The following is a 10,253-nucleotide window of genomic DNA, read 5'->3' as shown; positions in this document are numbered from 1 at the left end:
TTCAGCATTATCCTCATTACAATCATTCACATCTCATAGCAGGCAGGATTTAATTAATGAAATATACGAAACACTGTTCTGACTTAAGAATATGGGTATTTTTGTATCATTTCTGTGGGTACCAGCACACAGAGGGGTAAAAGGAAACGAAAGAGCAGATACATTAGCAAAACAAGCTTTAGGAAGTCAGCACAAGACAGACATTTTACTCAGCAAAGCAGCAGCTAAATCAATAATCAAAATAAATATTATTAAGGAATGGCAGCACAGTTGTAGGAGACACAGGAAGACATCTTTATGCTGTTCAGAAATAAGTTGGCAAAGGGAGGTACCCTTTGCCACAGAAGCACCACAGAAGAAAACATATTAACCAGACTGAGGATTGGACACACAAGGCTGAGCAAAACAATGCAACTAATAAATAAACACCCAACAGGACTATGTGAGCACTGCCAAATACCAGAATCTGTAGACCATATCATATGTCATTGCCAGAAATTCTCACTGGCGAGACAGGTTGAAGAGGAGGCTGGGAGTGGAGGAACTCAATCTAAAAGATGCATTAACCTTGGGGGCAGGAAACATACTACAATATGTGAAAGAAACAGCATTGAGCAAAATAATTTAAGTCTCTGAAATGGAGAACTCCTTTTTTTTGGTTTTGTTTTATTTTGTTTTTTGTTTTATATTATTTAGTTTAGTTTTTGTTGTTGTTGTTTGTTTTAGGTTTTGTAAAGGATAGGTTATCGGATCCACACTCCAATATAGTAGGTGGCGGTAATGCACCTTTCACTGGATGCCATCCGCCAAAAAATAAAAAAGAAGAAGAAGAAGAAGAAGACTTATTTATCACTGGCCCCTGCTGGGCCAATCAGGGCACGTGAAGCCACGTCTCGCGATAGTTCACGGGAGCTGAATTCAAACCTGAAGCGGTTTGACCTGATCAGTGGAAAGGTAACGTTAGGCAGCTAACGTTAAATGCATTCATTTGTTATACTTATAGCCATTGTCTTTACCAATTTAACAAATGATCTCCAGAGTTACTTGGTCGCCCTTCTCAAGGGACTTCCTCATGTGAACAGTGTTCTGTCTGATGAAAAACGAGCCGGGGTTAGTTCAAGCGCCATTGTTGTTGATAAAATGGTTAACGTTAGCTAACGCTAATGTTATAGCGTTAACGTTTATTAGCTTTTTGGTCCATATAACTGCCGGTGTCGTTGTGTTACTTAGCTAGTGGTGCTAACGTAGTGCTATCTTGGAGTCAATAACCATTTAGCTAGCGAGCTTGTGTGTTTTTTTTTTCAGCTGCTTATTTTTCAGGGCTGCTACTTTAACACTTGATGGGGCTAACTACTGTATTTAACGTGCAGTTACTAGGACACAGCGTTCGCTACACACAACGTTAACGTTCATTGGATAAACGCTTCAGTATCTGTGTGCTGCAGACCTGCACGTACACATAGCCACGAAGTTAAAATGACGCTGATCTGATACATTATGTGTAACGTTACGTCACAAAATACTTACTTACGCAGATTTCATAACGTTACCTCAGATAAAAAGGAATATAGTTGCACACTTAAAACCAAAATCACGAGCACCAAAAGTGAATCTGTAACCTGTGGGAGCGTGACGTCACAGGGAGACCCCCCCTCTGGTCTTTGCACCCTCTCCACAAGAACACGACCATCTGATCTATGAAAGATAAAACACAATACAAATACTTAAATAGAAATACTACACTGAGTTGACCAAATGACTAATGAAGCTCAACTCTAAAATAATAAATATGTAATATATCTCACCAAAGTGGTAAGTGTTCCCCTCAAATGTGACAAATTCACCAAATCATTCCATTCCCTTTAATGTGTGAGGCCCATGCTGGGTTGCAGAGAGCACTTCACCGGAAGCACAAAGGTTTTATAAGCCTCCCTATCCACTCACCACTCTCCAGATGGCGGCGGAAGAGGAGATGCGGCACCTGAGGAGCCAGCTGCGGGAGAAAGAGGAGCAGGTCCAGCAGGCCGCCCGAGCTGGTCTGGATCTCCTCAACCAGCAGATGGAAATGCAGACCAGACTGGACGAACAGAGGGTGGAGATGACCAACGCTATGGAGGTATGATGCCCGCACCACAGAGGCTCAATTTAGCCAAATCGGACAAAATGACACAACTGACGGTAGTTGCTGCTTTGCAACCACCCCAGAACAGAACTGTCAACAGTCGAACATTCTCTTCTGGTTCTAGTCCTTTGCACTGGTGTGCTCCCTTAGTTTAACACATCAGCACACCAATGCTTGCAGTGAATAGCCTTGGAGCGCTGCTTACAGGTCGGTCTGTGGATTCTTCTGAATTGTTTCAAACCTCTACGCCTTTTTTTTTTTTATTTGTCAAAGGCCCTCGAGCAAGAGAAGTACTCCCTTCAGAAGGAAGTGGAGTTAAAGACCCGGATGCAGAACTCTCTGCAGTCGGACCTCGACTGTGTGAAGAACCAGCAGACGCGGCAGCTCGAGGACCAACAGATGCACCTGGAGAGGAGCCACGGCACAGCGCTCAAGGAGCTCAGCAAGAAGGTACAACGAGCTGCGGTCTGGTCTGGTCTTCACAGCAGACGTTAGTAAATGTCATAGTACGAAAAGCACAGGTGTTGCTGATAACATTGATGATGGCTCACTGTCTTGCTTTACTGGCACACTTGGTGATAGTAGAGCCATCATTAGTGTTGTATACGCCACTGCTCCATCCATAAATCCATAACTATTCCTCTAATGCTGTGTTCACGCCATACGCAGAGCAAGTTTGTGTTACTCGTGCAAGTTTGATCATGGAGGAGGAGGAGGAACTACTACTAAGTACATTTAAGTATTGTACTTAAGTACAATATTGAGGTACTTGTAGCCTACTGTACAAGAGTATTTCCATTTCATGTAATTTGACACTACTAGTCCACTACATCTCAGAGAGAAATATGATATTTCTAACTTCACTACATTCATTTGACAATATTAGTTACTAGTTCGGCTACTTTGCAGATTCGCACTCTTACTAGAAAATACAAATGAGCTAATAAACTATGATTTATTAAGTAGTGTGTATAGCCTAATTATTAAGGAAATAAAGTAGTTAAACTTAACCAGCTGCAACATTTAGAATACAGAACGCAAACGTGGATTATTTTCGGTGGATTATGATCCTACGATGGGCTAGAACACACTTTGGCGGGCCGCCACAGACGAGGTTAATTAACGGCAAACCTTCTGATCCCCGCGGTGTTGCTCAACATGTTTGTCCTGCGTGTCGTCCCAGATTCTGAGTTTGCAGTCCACCCTGGAGGAATCCCAGCTGAGTGAGCAACAGCTGAAAAACAAACTCCAGGTGCAGACCGAGACTCTGAATAACAAGACGGAGGAGCTGCGAGGTTTAAGCGAGCACACCCAGAGCTCCATGACATCTGAGATGCTGGAGGGGCAGATGAAGTACATGGAGCTGGAGAGCATTATGGTGAGCGGGAGCAGAGCTGGAGAAACCAGGCTTATCTGGAGTTAATCTGCCTTTGTACCGTTCTTCAGTGAGAATGTAATCCTAATCGCCTACATTCTGCAGCCTTTAACTTCTTGTACTGTAATCTGCTGCTCTTTCCCATCCTGTGTTAATGAGTCCCGTCTACCAGGTGGAGTTGGAGCAGACGCTGAAGGAGTCTCAGTACAAAGGGCAGCAGCTGGAGCTGACCAGTAGCAGCCTGCAGCGCCGCCTGGAGCAAAGCACTGAGGAGAAAGAGGAGCGGGAGAAGGAGGCTGTTTCCTGGTTCAATGCATTACAGGTAAACACACATCAGCTGTGGTCCTTATTGTGCTCGTGTGCACGTTAATATGCTTTAGGCCGTCAGGTCTTATCATCACACGCCGCTGAAGGTTGATTCCAACATTGACTGGACTAAAAAACTGCTGACGGTCAATACTTGATGTCTTAAAATAGTGGTAGACCTCGGGACACCCCTGGACTTCAGTCGCTTTAGAGGAAACGAGGACGAGCACAACCTTCTCTACTCTCCCATTGCACTTCAAAGCAGTTTCAAAAGCAAAGTTTCTGCATTTACAACCCGTTTCCTATGCTCTGACAATCATCAGGTCAGACCCAATATTCACTGATTCACTTATCTTTTCCATCAGTGAACATAGAAGCACATATGATTACATATGTAGCAGACCAGGTGTAGTGTGTCTCAGACATTTGTGGTGGATACCTCAACACTACACACTCCGTGAAATGATCTCCCCCTTCATCCGAGTGTAGCCGGACCACTTACTGCGATTGCATGTGAACACGCCGTCTGTGCATCTCTTTGTCTCCCATGTCTGGATGCTCATGTCTCTCTGTCTCCGCAGAAATGTCGCGATGCGAACCGAGACCTCCAGATCCAGTTGGACCAGGTTCTGCAGCAGGCCCAAGATCCCAACAGCAAAGGGAACTCTCTGTTCGCAGAGGTAAAAACCAAACTGAGCTGCCAATGATGTAGACAGGCAAGGAAGGCTCTGTGTTTGCTGACGTAGAAAACGAAATAGCTTAGAGCGGGGTCGTCCTTCAATCAGAGGATCGGTGGTTCGACCCCAGCTCTGCTAGTCCATGTTCATGTGTCCATGTGTCCAATCTCACAACAGAAGAACCTCGTTGTTCCTCCGGCCCTGTGACGGTAAACCTCAGATTGATGTAGCTAGCCCGCTAACGTCTTTTGAGTTTTGCTAGAAGTTGCACCGCTAAGCGGCTCAACTGACAACTGCTCTCCAGCTGTTTAAAGGTTCGTCTGTCTCTGAACTCTCATTGCAGCCGTTTCAAAATATTACTCAATCTTAATTAACGACCGAGGAGTCTGAATCCGACTGCAATTAGCCAATGCTAACGTTGCTAGTTTATGCTATGTCAGACGTCACGTTATGTCCAAACTAATGTTATTTATAATGTATTAGAATAATTAACAACATTATAATGTGATCTGTATATGTAGTTAACTGTTATGGACAGAGTCAGAGCGGCAGAGTCTTTGGTGGCTTTGAAGAGAGCGCACATTAGGACCCCATGTAAATCAGTGTGCTAAATGTTGTGTGTTGTTCTGCTGCAGTTGGAGGATAAGCGCAGTCAGATGGAGAGACAGCTCATCAGTATGAAGGTCCAGTATCTGTCGCTGCAGAAACAACACGCCTTCAGCAAACAGCAGCTGCAGCGCATGAAGGTACCGCGTGTTGTGGAGCGCACTCGGACGAATACGCCGGCTATGAACAATGTCCCGTTTTGCTTGTGACATGAATGACGGAGTGGACGTCTTGTGCAGGTCCAGATAGCCACTCTGATGCAGCTCCAGGGTTCCAGGGCTGATCCCGCTCAGCTGGAGAGACTCCAGTCCATGCTCTCTGAGAAGAATGGAGAGATCCAATACCTCATCACTAAACTGCAGAGACTTGAGAAGGTAGAGGTGAGCTCCTAAAACAATGTACAGATGCTGTGCAGAACTTCTGGAGATATTTAAGCTTCATCAACAACAAAGTATTTCTAAAAGTCTCGTAATGATAACCCAAATTCTGTTTTAATATAATCTATTATCTGAAACCTGGATTATTATTACGTGTGTGCGTGTGTGTGTGTGTGTGTGTGTGTAGATGATGTTGAAGTCTCAGCCAGCCAATCCGGCTCCAGCAGAAGGTGGTGACAGCCGAGATGAAACTTACTACACTGACCTGCTCAAAATGAAGCTCAACAACTCTGTGTGAGTTCAAGTCTGCGTGCCTCAAGTCATTCGGGTTGAACTGCAGCTCACTTTATCAAACAGTTTGGTTTATTACATCGATGACTCAGCAGTCACATTTAAAGCTACCAAAACTCTTCAACGCTTAAAGACCACTGTAGTCTGGTAAACTTGTATTTTTCATAAATTGCCACAAAGAAGAGGACGGCAGAGACGACACACAGAATGGTGTACACTAGGCTTGGGTGGTATTTTCTTTTTTCTATACCTTCCCGACATTTCACCTGGGTATACTGTACAGTTCAGTATTTGTGTAAAGAAAAACACCTACATGTCCTTTAGAATTCATTTGAAACATTGAGGAAGTTATTATTACACATGTGAGAAACTTCATCCCCATCTTTCTCTCATGTCATTCTGATATCATCCCGCAATTCCAACATTTTGGATCAAACGTTCCCGCGTGACTGTCGCTGTAAAACAAACCGACTCACGGGATCCAATTTACTCGCACAGCGCGAAACAATGTGGCCTTTGATGTAGTTTACTGTCTTGAATTACATCGTACAGCTGGGGACTCGGCTGTCTAGATGCTAGCGTATCATACAGTGTGCACATTGTGCCAATCCCCACACAGTTCTCCCATCTCAGATTAAAGTCAGTGTCCATGATTTTGAACACTTCATCTGCAGTGGCTCTGTTAGTGACACGTTAATGAAGGCCAAAGAATTATGATAACATTGTTTTATCTTAGTTTCAATGTATTTCAGAGCTTTTCTTTATAACCAGCCGAAACAAAGCTAGTATGCTGATATTTCTAGCTATCTAATGTTACGATATTGTTTTACAGCTGATTCCCAAGTCCAGCAGCAAAGTTGCAGCATTTGTATTTTTGACACTATTGAAATCCTACCATCGGATCATCATTTCTAAATCCCTTTTTTAAAACATAATACCCCGAGCCTAGAGAAGTGATTTGAAACTGCCTTGATGCAAAACTATACGGTGGCACTGGATCAAACTTGAATAAGCTGGTTGTCTGCCCCCCCTCCCTGGTTAACCTGAACTCTTCTTCTCTTGTGTGCGTCGTCAGTAAGGAAGCAGAGCGTCAGGGAGATGAGCTCTCCCTGCAGAGGATGAAGTCTTTGTCGGAGAGCCAGAGAGCTTTAGCGCTGGAGAGGAAGCTCTTCTCATCGGAGCGTCTTCTCAAACAGGTAACGGCTCCAACTGCGTACATTCTGAACCCAACGCTCACTGAGCAATGCCACCGGAAGCAACACTTGCCCCACTAGTACCATCCAATAGATATTCATATAACAACATTATGAAGAAAACTAATTTGTTTTTTTAGTAATAAAACAAATACTCTCTAAGTTCCTTAAAATAAAAGTCGGGTACATTTTTTTTTTTTCCCAGAATCATTTTTGTAAGTTATTCTTTTCTCATTTGTAAAAACAGGATAATTGTGTGTTTGTTGTTGTAATACTCATGTCGGCCACAAGAGGCTGAAGTACGCCACTACCCGTGTTCAAAATAGGAATACATGCATTCATGTTTTCTTCCAGGCGAGTTTAATTTACAAAACTTGTGTTCAAAGAGCAATGCAAAATCCTATTTAAACCATAGGCTAGTTGTGCACTTCAGTCTCTTGTTAACACTTTTATCCTTACAAAAATAAAATCGCATCAAAAAACGTCTGTTTTTGCAACAAAAACTTAGATGAGACTTTGAAAATGGATTACCAGAAATGTTTCCATTTCACTTGACCCTCTAGGCTTCCGTAGTCTAAAGTAGTAAAGTGCAAAGAGAGGGATTTCCAAAAGGAGAGAGAGCAGCGTTGTAGTTCAGTGAACTGTGAGCACATGTTTGAGTCATGAGCAGCACAGTGAACATGTTTAGTCCGTTCTGTCTGCTACATACACAAAGATCCATGATATGATATTACAAAACACAACCACTGAAACATGGTAACTTGGGAAGTGTCAGAAGTAATAATGCCCATCCAGCACTGCTGCAGCTCTAAGCTGTAGTCGGTGACTATGGTAGCTGTTAACGATGATGAACTAATCGCGACATGCAAACATAACCGTGAGTCACAGAAACACTTTGTATATTTCTGCTCCCTGCTGCAGACTCAGGGTGACAACATAAGACTGCAGCTACGAGTAGAAGAGCTGCAGCACAAGTATGAACCGGAAGGTAATGAGATGAACACCAAACCCACTTCTGCTCATTGGTCACGACCTACGCGTCGCTGGTGTTATGGATGGAACTTTAGAGACCGGTTGCTCGTAATGACATGGACGCGCGTACATTTTGTGTTATTGTACGACTGTGACATTGCTGCCTCTGGCAATGTTTGTGTCTAGATGCCAAAAAGAATGTGATCCAGAAGAGAAGGAGAGAGAAGCTTCCTGTGGACACCTTACCCTCCTCTGATGTCACAAAGACTGCACATCCTGAGGCGGGCTCTCATCGTACGGCTAAGGCAGTGAGCTTCGCACAAGGTGTGTTCACTGGAGTTGGTGCTCCAGGAGGCAAATGTGGATTAGAATTGAGTGCAGTTGCTCTACATAAACGAACACACAGTACACATTGACGTGGGGGTTGTATGAGGTACTTATCCACACTATACACTATATATGTTCTGTGATGTGGTAGCACCGTTAATCACTTTGCCATTTTATGTTTTTGGTTCAGAGCCTGAGGCACCACCTGCCAAGTGTGTGAAGATCGGTGGAGAAGAGCCTGTTGCCATTCCCAGGTCAGTACACCTGCCCGGTGTCGGGTCCTTCAGTGGCCTTTGAAGCGTACAGAACACTTAAATAAGTTCATCATCAGGCTTCAGTGTTGTGCCGCTGATTCTGTATGAAGCCGTTTGTATGTTTCTGTGTCACCGTTGGTCACGTGTGCTCGCCTCAGAGACACCAGTGAGGTCCATGGACTTTGACTGCGCGATGACTCTCTCTACACACACACACACACACACACACACACACACACACACCACATCATCGTCATACTTGGCATAACACGCAAGCGCTGTTTATTTTATCGACAGATATTTGAAAGAAATATTCATTAACATCTCGATTTCCCAAAATTACAACTCAATGAATTACAGCCAATTAAAGGCTTATGAAATCAAACATGACGTATAAATGCCGCCACTCCACATGTGGCACACCGTTTGAAGTACTTGCCTAAGTCAGTCTTGGGTAGAACAAAGTTTCTCATTTGGCAGCTTCAGCTCCTTCGTCCTTGCTGGGAGGAGCTGAGGCGTGAGGAAGAGTGTGTGTCCTTGTGCGCATGATGAAGCTGAACAGGGACTGTTGAGAATGATCACAATTTTTATTTTGTTGACTGAAGTTGTGCAATAGAAACACAACGTATACATTCCTACTTGGTGGGGAAATACTATAGATCTAGACCAAAAGTAAGAAGACGAATGACAAACGGGTGTTAAAATGAACAGTCGTGTATATGTTCTCTCTCTCTATCTCATGAGTGATGGTTTGTGTGTGATCCTCAGCTCTCCTGTGACTGTATCCAAAGACGAGGAGATAGAGGAGAGAAGAAAGCAACAAACAGTGGAGGTGATCCATGTCAGCTCCCAGACCACTATGGAGAACCAGTGTGCTCAGCAGTAGTGTGTGTGTGTGTGTGTGTACACACTGCTTTCTTTGAAATATATTTTCTATATTTCCATCCTTCTGCTGACGTCACTGTATTTGCTCTATACTGTCAATATATTTAAATCTTACAGTATTACAAGTTGTTTGCATGATACAGTATTCTCTGTTTTCCAAAACTCATGAACATTAATCTGTTGACTTCAATTCCCTGTTTAGATTGCAATAATAAGAGTTATCTTAAATACATTCCATGATGTGTAGTTTGGTCTACTTGAAATTGCAATGAAATATATATATCTCTCTATCTATCTAGCATATTGGGATATATATCCCAATATGCTAGGGATGGGTTAAATGCAGAAGTTACATTTCATATGTATATAATGACGACTATAATAAATGTCATAATATTTTTAAAATAAAGATGTATCTACATTTCCCTTTCTAAGCTCTGTTTTATTCTACTCTAAGTAAATAATCAATGTGAACAGTTTGATATTCAAGGAAGGATTTGGGAGTTTGATGCGCGTATCTTACCACAGCATCCTACATCGGACACACCGGAAGCCTGCAGTGAGCTCTGCTCTGTTAACCTACCAGTGGTGGTGGAAGTATGCTAGTACTAAAGTACAATACTTGAAGTAAATGCACTCAGTTACAGACTATTCCACCACTGAACCGACATACCTGGACTCAAAATCACTATTACTTACCGGGTAGGTTACATACGGTATAACTGTTCCGTCATTTCAGTGAAACGCTGTAGGAACAAGTTAAATATGTAACGTGTTGTCGACATCTGCCAATTAATGCCTACCTCAGTGCCTCAGAGCTGTCCAGCTGTTGTTGAAGATACTGAGGTTCCTTTGCACAGACACTTGG

The 10,253-nt window shown here is 43.2% G+C and overlaps 1 protein-coding gene across 1 annotated transcript; it reads left to right on the top strand.

Annotated features, from left to right (window-relative positions):
- The first annotated feature begins 209 nt into the window (after positions 1-209).
- spdl1 (spindle apparatus coiled-coil protein 1) lies at positions 210-9,803 on the top strand. Its single transcript, XM_076082812.1, has 14 exons — positions 210-954; positions 1,955-2,116; positions 2,396-2,572; positions 3,306-3,500; positions 3,670-3,819; positions 4,385-4,483; positions 5,116-5,226; positions 5,326-5,466; positions 5,651-5,757; positions 6,830-6,950; positions 7,869-7,935; positions 8,106-8,243; positions 8,437-8,500; positions 9,269-9,803. Exons 1-14 carry the CDS (start codon positions 781-783, stop codon positions 9,384-9,386), a joined length of 1,824 nt encoding a protein of 607 aa, XP_075938927.1. The 5' UTR covers positions 210-780; the 3' UTR covers positions 9,387-9,803.
- Positions 9,804-10,253: the final 450 nt, after the last annotated feature.

This window comes from Anarhichas minor, unplaced genomic scaffold, assembly GCF_050575085.1.
Source record: "Anarhichas minor isolate MPS153535 unplaced genomic scaffold, ASM5057508v1 ptg000007l, whole genome shotgun sequence".
NCBI classification, from domain to species: domain Eukaryota; kingdom Metazoa; phylum Chordata; class Actinopteri; order Perciformes; family Anarhichadidae; genus Anarhichas; species Anarhichas minor.
The sequence above is the reverse complement of the archived record's forward strand: the minus strand, read 5'-3'. Positions and strand labels throughout refer to the sequence as shown.